We start from the raw sequence: 14,416 nt of genomic DNA on the forward strand, positions 1-14,416 counted from the left end.
ATGTGAGGAAGCAGCAGCTCTACTCTGAGCCCCATATGAGCGTTGGAGCTCCTTGCCCAATCTCTTACACTGAATCCAGCCACCCTACGGAGGAAACTAATTTCAGCTGCTTGTACCCGTGGTCTGATTCTTTAGGTCACTATCCATAGGTGAGAGTTGAAACATAGATTGGCAGGTAAGGTGTCAAGAGCCGTGCTTCCTGGGTCAGCTCCCTCTTCACCACAAGAGTGCGGTACAACACCCGCATTACTGCTGTTGCTGCACTCATTCTTTTGTCCATCTCACACTCTATTTTCCCTGTCACTCATGAACAAGATCCCAAAATACTTAAACTCCTTTGCTCAGGGCAGCAAAATAATTGTATTATTCCCATTTCTACCTTCAGAGTAATGCTGTTGCCCAGATTTACAGCTGCCACAGGCCTCAAGTCTAATGCTACAGTATTAATCTAACATTAAATTGCTTCAGTTTTAGGCCAAGAGGTGTGACTGCACTGTTTTAAATGACTTCATAACCCTGGACTTGGACAGACAAGTAGTGAATCAGTGCATCATCAACACCATCTCTTTAATGGTTCCACAAAAACGTACATTTTAGCCACACACACACACACAACGTTGATTGTTGACTTCCACAGTGTGGCCAGTGTGTGATGGTTGTATGAAACAGTTGTACATGACTGCTCTAATTAAATGTGCCACTGTCTCCTCACTTCTTCACCGAAAGGTCTGTCAAAACATCAGAGTGCAGTCTCTGTACTTAAAATGGCTCTTCCATTTTTATCCCTCTATTTTTACCACCATCCATCTCACACCTCGAGATGCCGTTTTGCAGAGCTGCTGGTGACAGTCGGCCTCCTTTGACTACTTTATCAGATCACAGTTACATTTTTAGAAGCAACATTTGTGCTTTATTCTCTTCAAATTTTTCTTTCCTGTTTTTTGCTTTAGACTTTCAGGACAGGCTCAGAGCATGACAGGGTGGAGGGGTGGGGAAGGGGAGATAATGGAAGGGACCACCATGAATTTCCTCTTATGGAATGTGTAAAGAGTTGGTGACAGAAGTGCTTTGACTGGCTGACAGACTTTAAAAGAGCTGAAGGTCACATGGCTCAGCTTTGTGCCTCGTAGGGTTAAATGAGGGATACACACACAAACACATCCCCATGTCGCCACTGTGCACAAAATGTTGTTCTTCTTTTCTATTGTGATCTGAGTCTAAACTTTAGAATGAGCTTCATAGATAGTTTTGACCTGTCATCCATTTCATTCATCTTTTCTCTCAACAGAGACATTCTTACTTTTTCTTTTAATTTCACACTGACTGGATCCAGCAGGAATTTGGATAAACCATCTATTCAGTTTTTACCACCATGTCATTTTTCATCATAGTGATGGACACTGCAGCAGGATACATCAAAGAAAGTCATCTTTATGGATTCATTTCATTCTCATCACAGGACATGTCACATCAGATGGACTGAGGCATATATTACATACTTGATGAGATCAAACCATGTGCTGGTCTTTGCAGCGGTACTTTTGGCCTCCCTGTTTAGAAAGTACATAAAATATCCTTCCGGTAGCTTGTGTGTTGAGGTGTGAACAGATGTGGAGGACGTGTCCATCAACACTCCTCTTCGGCGCAGTGCAGGACGTCTTACCAGACGTTACAGTTAGTCTGCTCTGTAACCGTCAAGTTGAGTTTTCCTAATTGTCACTGCAGTGAAAGGCCTCCCAGTCACACAGCAAAGAAATCTGACAGATGGTTCATTAGTAACTGGTGGGAGGTGGAGAACTTGTAGGTAACAGATCTCAGCTGGACACAGGAGGCAGGTAATGTTCTTAGGGGATGAAAGGAAGTGGTGGGAGAGAGATAAGATGAAAGAGGAGCAACTTGGAGAGAGGGATGAGGTGACACGCAGAGTTCGTCCACTTTACTGATGGACTGACCTGCATGTGCTCGTGTTACTGCATTTGAAGGGTAATTACAGTTTATTTCAAACCTGGTGTATTTCCCATTATTTTGCTTATTGTGTGTCTATGGATCATGCAAACTCGCGCTTGATGTAGAGATATAGAGAAACAAGGCATCACACAGAAGCAATGAATATTGCAACAACAATTGCAAGGTCCCTGCAGCTCTGCAAAAACCATTACGAGAACTGTCATTGTGTGATGGCCGTATTTATTGGAACCATATAGATGAGGGGCAAAATCAAATGCAAGATGTAACTCAGGCTCTGAGAACGAAGGCAGAAGCAGAAAGACAACAGGACAACCTGAAAGAGTACCTTTGGAAACTGGTGGTATTTCTGATCTCACTGCTGTGCTGCTGGGAAAACTACTGCTGCAAAGAGTAGCAATGATTAACCTCAAACGGTCTTCAGTTTTTTTAAACATTGTTGTGGAGATTGTGTTTCACTTCTCCAAAACCAACGAGAAGAAAAGACCAAGACCAGCCAGCTTGTCATCCCCCCTTTGTGTGATTTATTGTTGACTTGTGTCTACATTAGTGTGTCATTAATGTGGTCGATTGGCATAAATATTCTGTTCCTTCCCACTGTCGCTGATTGCTTGCTCCAAAGCAAAGCAAAGGAAACTTTGGATTTATTGGGTTTCTGTGTTTAAAATGTGTACGGTCTTACCTTACTATGTGAAGTCCTATGAGATGGCATATGTTGTAAATAGAAATAAAACTGAATTGAATTGAACAAATTCCATAAACCACAGAGACCGTGATGGTAATAATTGGCTGTCTCATACCAATGTTACAATGAGTGTAAAAGTCCAAAGCACATTTCCCACTAACCAGTTATGTTCAATCCAACCTCTCTTTTGTTTGAGTTTTTAGTGGTGTATAACAATACTGCTTTTGAAACTACTACATCAGCTAGAATGTTAAATCTTTACTGAACTTGTATTTCTGTCCTTTTTCTTGCAATGGCAGATTCTAAAGATCCTGGTCAGGGCAGTTGTTGAAAACTTGACGGACAGCGAGGGGCAGCAGGCAGGAGCCCTCCAGTCCAAACTGAAGGAGCTCTTTGGTCGGATCAGTTCCCGCCACAGCAGTGACGCAGAGATATGGCGACAGTACGCACTGCTGTACGGTGGAGGCCACAGCTCCAACCCAGAGGACAACGAAAAGGTGCCCAACACTCACACGACATGTTTTTAACCCAAACATGCATCAACCAGCACTATGGGCATGATGTACATAATAGTTCATTTGCGTGTCATGAGGTCAGTAAGAATGGATCAGCAGAGTGGAGGAACTGGGAAACAGAGAGTTGGGGTTCACTTATTACTTTACAACACGACAAGACAGTCCGCAGATATACACACATTTATATGCTATTACAATGTAAATAGAGCTACAACTGTTTTCTTTGCTGATTAATCTGTGAAATGTTTTCTAGATAATTCAATTAGTCGCTTGTTCTATAAAATGACCATAAAACTACTCAGAAATTGGAGAAAATGTTGATCTGTGTATTTCAAAGCCAGAGATGACAAATGTCTTGTTTGGTCATCCATCCAAAGATATTTAGTTCACTGTCACAGAGGAGTGAATAAAGAAGTTTAAGAAGTCGGACTCAGAATTTAGATGACTGTTTTTATTTATAATTTCTCATACCATGTAATCAATTATCAAAATAGTTAGAAATTTAAATGTAATAGTTCCATAATTAATTAACTGATTAATTGTTGCAGTGAAATGGCATGAAATGTAAGCTAAAGCAGCTTTATTCGACCTACTGTGTAGCGATCTCAGGTTGTTAGAAGAAAACATCTGCTTCACTTTACCAGACTTTGGGAGGTCTATATTATTGTAAAAAATTCCTAAATTACAAAAAATATATTTTGCTTGATATAAATGCCAAGGAAAGTAGCAGCATCAGTAAAACTACACTTGAGAGTTGGTATTTTCCTACAACATAGTCCACATAGCTGCCCACCCTCAGCTATATGTCTGTAAGATGTCGGTGGGTCCCCAACAGGTGCAAACGGAATAGTTTTGAACTTTATCTGAACTGAATCTTTACGATTTTACAGAATTTGGCAAAACCGTTTGATAAAAATGTTTTTGGAAAAATCTAATACGATGACCTCACAAGTAGCTCTGTAACTGTAGAGCACACTCATGTTGTGTCACCAGGCTGCTTGAATCATGTCATCAGCTGAACCAGACAGCCACAAAACCACAGAGTACAAAGACAAGGGCAGTTCAATAAAAAATCAAGAACAAAAGCCAGGACTGCATTTAACTTAAGCACATGTCAGCTAATAGAACATTTTTTTCCAGGCACTGCAGTTCCTGTCCAAGGCCCATCGCTGTGACGTTCAGACCGGCGGCTGGGAGAAAGAACCTGCTCTCTTCAAGGAGGTGATCAAAAGAGGCATCCATATGGGAGAAGGTGAGAACGGCACCCAGCTGTGTACACACCGTCATCCACACAGTGTACGTTTCTCAGAAGGGTAGCGGAGGTCAAAGGATGGAGAGATGATAAAAGAGATGCGTCTCTGATTCCAGTTTAGTTGTTAATCTCCACAATCCCCAGATGTTTTCATTACAGCAACACACACAGCTGAATGAAACATGGGAGAGGCAGTCAGGAGCCAGATGAAAAGACTAGTAATACTGCCTGCTGGAGATGTGTTTGCTCCGTCTGTCAGCTGGCATGTACAACCGTCCAGCCTTCTGCTCTCAGGCCTTGTATATGAAACGCTCATTTTCGTTGAGCTCACGTACTTGGTGCACAGATACACACACAAACCATTTTTCACGCATAATATTTTTGTATGCAACCCTACAAGGTTTCTCATATTAATGCTGTTGTAAGGTGTCTTGCTATCTTTAGGGACTGCAAGCGGGAAAATGCAGCATCTGCAAAGATACAAAGATATCTGCAAGGAAACTTGTTCATCCAGCTTTCTTGAGAATTGAAACTAGTACTACATTTGTATTATTTATAAGTAGGAACTATGTACAGAGGGATCCAAAAGTCTGAGACCACATGGAGAATCTGTCAGATTTTAACGTAACCATAGAAATATTTGGAAAATTTGATTTTGAAAATATTTAAAAATACAAGATATTCTGACATGTAATAAGGAAGAAATAATAAGAAATATTTCAGATCCTGCTCTGTTTCTTGGTCAGCAGTCTCTGATCAGAATAGTGGCAGTGGCTGTGTTGGTTACTGTAACAGAAGGTTTGTGTGTAATCAAACCCACAGTGAAACACGCTGCTGGAATGAAGTCTGAGGGGGTTTTTGTTCTGGACATACTATTAGCATTTATGTAAAAAATTATATAATAAGCCAATCTACAATGTGAAAAGGGGTTCAAAGATGCACTAAGGTAGCTTAGTCACACTGAATGCATTTATTCTGTTAGAATCAGGAAGTACTTTCTGCTAATCTGCTAAACTAACTAATATGACAAGTTAAGGTTGTTTGTCTCCATGATAACTCTGTTGAGCTGCTGCCTCATTTATTCACTGATGGCAAATTCTTTGCGAAGCTTTTGGGTCACCAGAATGGATGTTTTTTGAGTGCAGATAAACAGCTCAGTCTAGTTTTAGGAACAACAACCCTGAGCCATTCTCTCAACTGTTTTCACATTAAATGGGAGACTGGAAGTTTGAAAAGTTCAGTGGAGTTAGAAACAAGTGACCTCAGGTGTCTGAAGCTCACTTCTCATCTCTGCTGCATCTCAGCCACCTCGAACATGAATTACTCACCGAACTGTCCGAGTTTTATGTTGCATTCTGGGTGGAAATGTGTGGACAAAAACCCAGACAACACTGCTGACAGACAATACCAGTTTTTTAACAGTACATTTTGATGCAGATGGCCTCAAATTAGGTTCAGTAAGACTTAAAACTTGTATTGTGTTGTTCACAAATGAATGAGCTTTAAATCATTCCTTGTAAACCTGTAAAATAAATGTTTATAAGAAATTAATATTAAAAGAAGTAGAAGTGATTTTTATTTGTAAAAATGTGTTGAAAAAGAAGTGCCTTTTTAAACATGTACAGAAACAAAGCAGAACGTTCCCAGTGTTCCCACAGTGTGTCCCACACCATGTGTGACACTGAAATTACCAGAAGAATTGTGACCCTGTCTTTACACATGAATCTGACTGGATTGTCACTTCACAAGGCCAAGTCAAACTGTCCAATCAAAAGGCAAATGGTTCAGCTTCATCTCCACTGCAGGCCCCTAAAGCTGTCGTAGATTTTCAAGATATACAACAACACAGGCTCTGTTAGCAGTTACTATGTAAAGTTACACTGAAATATGAGACACAACAAGAGAAGCTCTTCTATCTAGAAGATCGATGTTAGCAGCATTCCTGCGTTCATTCAAAAAATATGCATTTGGACATCTGTTTTACCTTAGAGTACCAGCAAAGTAGCTGTACGGTGCATATGCACATTAAAAGTCTACGATTATTTTTCTACAGCATCATCAAATGTATTTAACGATCTGAGCCAGAAGCAGTTTTCTGCCACTTCTTGCTCCTGTTACATGTTTACTGACTGTGGGTTCATCCATAGAAATTCTGCACCTCTATGGATACAGTGTGACTGTGGCTGGCAGTAGAGGGAACTTGAAAATGTCTTCTGTGCTGCCTGAAACAATTATAATGACATAAATTATTTACCAAAAAAAAAAAATTTGTTTCTTTGATTATTTTTATTACAATAAATGACAAAACCTGGTGTTACCAACATTGGGAAAATAGCAGCTTCACATACTTTAGGTTTTTAATTATTTACATTTTTGCAACATTTACAAACAAGATGTTTTCACACTACTCTGCACATCAATGCCAGGAAGATGTTTCACCATTTTTTTGCTGAATGTATCTTCCAACAACTTGTGTACCGTTTTGGAGCCATGCTGTATTTAGTTATTGATTGACTATGTTTTATTGTCCTCTCAGTCTCTAATTTGTTTCCAATACATGTCTGTTATGTGCTCTGTGAAAACACAGCTCAGCTTAATATTCACAGATTTGTTTTTGTCAGGTGACTCTTGGTCGCAGTTGAGTCAGTCATGGCTTCTCACTTGCAGTGAGGAGTGCAGGAATGTGCCAGAATCTGCTGCCAAAGGTTTAGTTTTGGAAAACATCTGAATGAGACCACCACCCAGATGAAAGGGTTAAATGACTCTGAGATCAAAAGGAAAAAGAATCTCTGATCTGACATGAAAAAAGAGAAGCTTTATGGGCAGAACTCTAAGCACTATGTGTCTTGAACACTAGGCACTGCTCATCACCTGCTGCTACCATTTGTATGCTGAAGCATGGGGGTGGCAGCATCATGCTTCATGTTTCCTGGGACAAGCAGATTGGTACGAGCTGAGAGAAGGATGAATGCAACCAAATACAAAACTGCTCCAGTGTGCAGAGACCTTTGACTAGGATGACAGTTCACCTTTCAGCGCAGCATTGACTCAAAGCAAACAGCCAACACTGGAGTGTCTAGTATCCCAGACATAAACATTATATTAAATCTGTGGAGAAACCTTCAGATGGCAGATCATTCAGTCTGACAGAGCCTGATAGGGTCTGTCAGGAAGGATGGGATAAACTGATAAAGCTGCACGGCAAATGCAAGTGTACAAAGCCCGAAGAGATACAACAAGACTGGAAGCTGTAACTGCTGCAAAAGTAGCTTCTGCAAAGTACTGAAATAAGGGTGCAAAAAATAATCCCCCCAAATGTTGTCACTCTACATTGTAGCCTACTGAATGTAGATTGATGAGATTTTTTCACTTTAAGATTAAATTTCCATCACAAATTAGTGTGAAAGTGAATGGGTCTGGCTACTTTCTGAAGCAATTATATGTACTTTGTGTACCTGTACACAGTTGTGTTAACTACACATATTCCTTCAATTGTATGGCTGCTATATGGCTTTATTATTCTTTGACTTAAAGAATAAGTCTTGTGTATCTGTGATAGGATATTTTGAATGCAACATGCACTTCTTTTTCCTCACCTGCTCTCCTCCATTGGCTGTATGCAGAGTGTGATACAGTGAGAAGCTCAAGAGAAGCCACTAACCATAAATTCAAAACATTATGTCGTACACATGTTTGCAAAAGGTTCCTTCACGTCCTGACACTGTTGAAAGCTCAGCAACAGGTTCAGTCTCAGTATACAGTGTTGAAATAACACAAACACACTATAGTGGCGTTTGAGCACAAAGATGAGTGTGTCAGTGTCTCTATCTCCACCCTGGACTACACATTCCACTGACCTTAGCTCGGGTGTGGAGGCTGCACCCACACAAATGACGAAGCTCCAAAAGAAAGCAAAGAACAGACGAAGCAGAGCAGGAGGGAGCAGCCTTTATAAATCACCACAGGTTGACCTTTACAGTTACAGCTGGGACAGAGACGAGCGGTGCTGCCAGGCAGGACACAGGAAACAGACACTTTTCCTTCCATGTGTGGGAGAGGTCGAGTTTGGTGACCTGTAAAAGAGTGTGATGGAGGAGGGTAACACGGGAGCCACATGACCTATCAGTGCTCGAGCTGCTGCCACGTGAAGTTATTTAAGTTTGGAGATGAGCAGATTAGTTTTTGAATCAGTTTGTTGTACAGAAACTTAATCTGTAACTATTTATGAGTCTTTCATTTTTCCAGCACAACAACATTTTGCCTACAATACAGATTAGCTACAGTAGGCTTCTTTCATCAGTGGCATATGTGGTTTCAGAACATCCTCTCATGGTTAAAGGTCTTTTGTTTTTTTGACTTTACCCCTTAATATCTCTGCCCACTATTTGTCAGGATCCCCAGGCTTGATCATTGGGGTTCTACCAGCTGTTCTCTAAGAACTTTCTCTCAAGTAAACGTGACAACATCCCCATGGACACATTCTCTGGAGCAAATCCAATTAGTCCATTCAAAATATTACTTTTCAAGTGCAGAAGTTTTCTTTATCCACCCTCTAATTTTTTCTGTCTCTGCCTGTCAGTGACAGTCAGTTGCAGTGAGAAGAAGAGTAATCCATCAGAAGCTCTTCAGATGCTCTCCACCACCCGCCTCAGCCTAAGGAGTCTGGCCACCAAAGCCAAGGTACAGTCCTCAGTAACACACAGACCCAGGAGCTCAACAATAATGTGGAAACCTCATACCAGTGTGGTCACAATACTGGAATTTCTAACCTCAGTACAGTATGGAGCTGTTTCATAATCCTGCTGGTGCTCCTGCAAACCTTCCTGCTCGCACAATATACCGTTCCATGTATTTTATGTCCTCTGTCATGCTGCACGGAAAACACATTATTTAACTGTGTAGTAAGAATAAAGAAATTCATATCAGTCAGTATCCAAAGTAAAACTACATTCATAGGAATTAGTTGGTCAACGGCAGGACATAAATATTACGTACATTTCTTGACAGTGTCTTGTTTAACATGTGCAGGAAGACGCGCTTTATCTTTTAGAACAGCTTAGTTTGACCTGAGAGAACAGAGCTGGTGCTGCTTCAAGCCAGAGGAGGCAGAGTTGAGCCAAGTTTGTACAAAAAAATCCAGTTTATTGCCGTCTGTGTCAGCAACACCTCTGAAATGTATACACATCAGAGTGGCCTTGCTTTGCCTTTGTATTGTAAAACACACTTTAATCTTTTTTCTGACTTCGTTTGTTGACTTCATCCTTTTGGTTGTGGCTCACGCCAAGACCAGCAGTTTGTTTATTAAAGTTAAAATCCGCCTGCTGCCGCGAGATTTGTGTCAGGTCCTGCAGGGATCCCAGGCCCAAGGCAGCCCTCTTGAAAAATACTGAGGTTTGATTCCATTTTTAATACCTTGGGAAAAAATTGCCACCACACCGAAGGCAACTTGTAGGTTTTATTTTAAAATGAATATAGCAGAGCTACAACTTGAGAACAATGTACATCATTACCATTTAGGCAGTGCACTTTTTCAAAAGTCTCTGAGATTGTAGCTGAAGGCAATAATAATAATAATATTTCTTCAGGATTTAGTGCTTTAACTGGCATGGTTTGTTATCACTGCTACGTAGCATATTGGTTTGCCCGTGTCCTTTACCTGTCCATGATCATTTGCCTGAAACACTCAATCGATAATCAGTATGTTTGAGCACAGTACAAGTGCCAGCAGAGCATTCAGTGTAGGCAGCACATTTCAGCTTCTTCCTGGCTTGATAATCGTACAGTGGCTGGAATTAGAACATTGTGTGTGCTTCACAGCTCTACTACAAACCTCCTCTGCTTTTTGTCTTTCCTCACTAAGTGACGGTGGCAGCAGATGGTCACACAGCGCATCCAGCTGGTGCTGTCAGCATGAAGCCTGACACAAAATCTTTACCAGGTCACAACAGCGTTCAAGTCATCATTCTGAACAAGGTCTCGCTGTAGCAGTGCATAAAGACATGAAGATGTTCCTGTTAGCTGAAGTCAGAAATGCAGAAGCTGCTGCTCTTTGCTACATGTCAACAAATTTTAATGAAAATCCTAAAGATATTTATGTGACCTGGTAAGTATAGAGCGGTTATTTTTGCTATATTTTACTGTCTGCTAGCTTTAGCTGTGAGTCAGTACTGTCATCTAGCTACTACATATTGAACTCTTTGGACACCAAAAATAGGCCTATTAAAAGAAAGAGACAGACGAATATTCGGAGATTAAAATTGCTATCTGGATACCAGCACAATGATGGAATATTCAGATATTCGGTTCTTCGGTTCCAGCCCTGTACATTATGTCTTTATTTTATCTCATTAGTATTTTTGTCTTCCAGCAAATGCACACCGACGTGGCTACAGGTCAGATCCACACCGAGCTGCAGGACGGGGTCGCTACTCTGGAGCAACTCATCACTGAGCTGCAGGAGCTGAGTGGGAAGCTGCGTAACCAGTCGCAGTGACCGTCCTCACAGAAGCATCTCCTTTCTGGGACAAAAAATAGCTTGTCCGTAATAAGGACTGACCAGAGTCAGACAGAGACTCTACATTTCCAGACATCACCCTAATAAATTCCATCAAATCAAGAGTTAAAGTAGAAAAGGAAAGCCAAAGGACTCACTTTGTAATCATGATGTTTTTATACCTTTATGTCTACATTGGAAGGTAAACAATGACTATCTGACATTAAGCAGTAAAATGTTTAAAAATCAAAATGTTTGCTTCGTAATCCTTTTCATGCTGAAGAAATGTGACTGACATCATAAAATAACCTTCATTCTTAGTAACTGCTTGAGGAACAAAGTTAGAGGTGTCAAATTTTGAAGCTGCATCAGAAGGTGTAGCCTGAGCGTCATTCTAGCAAAGCTGTGTTACTCCGTCTGTGTCGAGGCATTAAGGAACAGGGTTTAGCTGTACATCACTCAGAGCTCAATCACTGCAGTCAAGCATTTTAATGCAGGAAAATAGACTTGAAATGGAAAAATGCACCTCAGGCCCCATTTACAGGTAAATAGCAAGAGTAAAACGTACCTTTTTGTCGTGTTTGCAGTCTTTAAATTACTTCAGGATGCAGATTCTGTGACAGCAATTAGTACTTCTGCTTTCCTACGATGTCTCATTACATCAAGTCAATGCTGCATTCACACCATGTCTGCAAAACAAAAAGAACAGAAAAAAAATTCCTTACCCCTCTCAAATCAGAAGAGCAGCTTCATATCATTTAAATAATAATTACAAACAACCAAGTGGGGAAAAACTGTTCATGCCAGCGTCTGTCTTGTATTTACAAGTTAGAAATACTGGAAACTTTTCCCATTTGCTGAAAAAGAACAAAATGTCATATCTATAACTTCTGTTCGAGGTACAACACATACAGTACGAGATATCAGGCCCATCATGAACTGACTGAAGACACCTCTGTTCACGCCTTTAAGGCAGATGATCTACAGTTATGTTCAAAATAATCGTGTTTTTTAAAAGTAAAGCTCAAAATCCTTATACTTTTATTTCCATTCATTGGGAACACTGCACATTATATTTAAGATCAAAACATGAAGAAAAATGTGTCAGTATTTTAATTACTTTATAGCAAATGAAGGAAAAAATGATATTTGCTGTTTAAAAAATAGCAGTGTCTGCATGTTTCATTACAAACTCATATATTTACTCAACAAACTAGCATTGCTGTGAATCACTAAACTAATATTTAGTTGCATAGCCACTGTTTTTGAGAACTGCTTGACATTGTGCTGCATGGAGTCGACCACCTTCTGGCACCTGTGAACAGGTATTCCAGCCCAGGATGATTTGACAGCCTTCCACAGTTCCTCTGCATTTCTTGGTTTTGCCTCAGACACAGCATTTTTGATGTCACCCCGTAAGTTTTCTCTTGGATTAAGGTCCCAGGATTGGACTGGCCACTCCATAACCCTGATTTTGTTTGTCTGGAACCAAGATGCTGCTCGCTAACTGATGTGTTTGCGGTCGTTGTCTTGTTGAAACACCCATTTCAAGGGCATTTCCTCTTCAGCATAAGGCAGCACGACCTCTTTAAGTATTTTGATATAAGCAAATTGATCCATGATCCCTGGTATGCGATAAATAGGCCAGACACCACAGTAAGAGACCCAGCCCCATATCATGATGCTTCCACCACCATGCTTCACGGTCTTCACAGTGTACTGTGGTTTAAATTCAGTGTTTAGGGTTCGTCTGACGAACTGTCTGCGGCCCTTGGACCCAAAAAGAACAATATGACTTTCATCAGTCCACAAAATGTTTCTCCATTTCTCTTTAGGCCAGTCAATATGTTCTTTGGCATATTGTATCCTCTTCAGCACGTCTTTTTTTTAACAGTGGGAGTTTGTGGGGGCTTCTTGCCAATAGCTTAGCCTCACACAAGCGTCTTCTAACTGTCACAGTACTCACAGGTAACTTCAGACCATCTTTGATCTCCCTGAGCTGATCATTGGCTGAGTTTTTGCCATTCTGGCTATTATTCGATCCATTCGAAAAACATGTTGAGGTTAATTAGTGATTCTAAATTGTCCGTAGGTGTGAATGTGAGTGTGCTTGGTTGTCTGTCTCTAAGTGTAGCCCTGTGATAAACTGGTGACCTGTCCAGGATGTCCCCTGCCTTCGCTTTAAGTCAGCTGGGATAGACTCCAGCCCCCTGTGACCCTAGTGAGGATAAAGCGGTGTGTATATATAATGGATGAATCTGTGATGACAGACATGAGGTCCTGCCTGCACATATAAATTCCTGTCATCAGTCATCCAAAGCCGCTCTACACTGAGCCCAGCTGCTGAGCCAACCAGGTGTTGTACCTCGTTCCTCTGCTTCAGGGAGCAGTTAGTTGTAGACATAACATTTCTCTCCCTTTAAGTTGATTGACTTAGTACAATATATTATAATAATAACAATAATAATAGATCAGATTTATATAGTGCACTCAAAGACACTGTGCACTGTCAATTATTCATTCATACACGTTCATTTGGTGGTGGTAGCTATGATTGTAGCCACAGCTGCCCTGGGCCAGACTGATAGAGGCGTGGCTGCCATTCTGCGCCTCCGACCACCACCTCAAACCATCCATTCATACACTTTCACACCAGGCAAGGAAGGTGAAGCGTCTTACCCAAGGACACAACGACCATGACACAGGTTACAAGGTGGACCTTCTGAGCACTACCACCTGAGCCACAGCCGCCCCAAAATATAGTACGGGACATGTGCACACACCCTGCAGAGCAGTCACCAAGACCTGCAGCACTCTTGTGCATGGTAGACCCAGCAGAAAGGACAGAATGAGCCACCAAAGGGCTGTCACATCCAAACAATAAAACCAAAACACAAACGTGGGGAGATGACCAGCGAGCTGCAGCGGTTAGCAGTGAGCATGGGGGAGTTAGACTGTCACCCTGTCAGCATCCTATAGCGCCTGTATCTGCCCCCTGACCGCCCAGATTATATAAATCTTAAATTTACAGGAGAGGGGCTGTTCATAACAACCTCATTCAAATTAATGAAACTTTATCAGACCTGAAAACAGGACAATGAAATATGGACTACTAAATATTAAATCTCTGTCATCCACAAAATCTTTTAGTTAATGATCTGATAACAGATCATGATGTTGACTGAATGTTTCTGACTGAAACCTGGCTGCAGCATGAAGAACACGTTAGTCTAAATGAATCAACTCCCCCCAGTCAGATTAATGTTCATGTACCTAGAAGTACAGACAGAGGGGGGGGGAGTGGCAGCAATCTTCCACTCAAACCTATTAATCAACCAGAGACCAAAACTTAGTTATAATTCGTTTGAAAGCCTTAGTCTTAGTCTCACACACTTGAATTGGAAAGCACAAAGACCAGTTGTGTTAGTTGTGGTATATCAGCCACCGGCGCCTATTCTCAGTTTCTATCTGAATTCTCAGAGTTCTCAGCTGATTTAGTCTCAGTG

At 41.1% G+C, this 14,416-nt stretch overlaps 1 protein-coding gene across 4 annotated transcripts in view; it reads left to right on the top strand.

The window, feature by feature from the left end:
• ttc27 (tetratricopeptide repeat domain 27) overlaps positions 1-11,162 on the top strand; it is a 115,824-nt gene extending 104,662 nt beyond the window's left edge. For all 4 annotated transcript variants that reach the window (XM_008306832.1, XM_008306830.1, XM_008306833.1 and 1 more), the window contains exons 17-20: positions 2,950-3,147; positions 4,306-4,417; positions 8,997-9,097; positions 10,785-11,162. In XM_008306832.1, coding sequence (XP_008305054.1) covers positions 2,950-3,147; positions 4,306-4,417; positions 8,997-9,097; positions 10,785-10,910 — 537 coding nt within the window. In that variant the 3' untranslated portion in view covers positions 10,911-11,162. The remainder of the gene's footprint in view (positions 1-2,949; positions 3,148-4,305; positions 4,418-8,996; positions 9,098-10,784) is intronic.
• Positions 11,163-14,416: the final 3,254 nt, after the last annotated feature.

The sequence above is a fragment of the Stegastes partitus genome, unplaced genomic scaffold (genome assembly GCF_000690725.1).
Source record: "Stegastes partitus isolate 25-593 unplaced genomic scaffold, Stegastes_partitus-1.0.2 Scaffold47, whole genome shotgun sequence".
Taxonomy (NCBI): Eukaryota; Metazoa; Chordata; class Actinopteri; family Pomacentridae; genus Stegastes; species Stegastes partitus.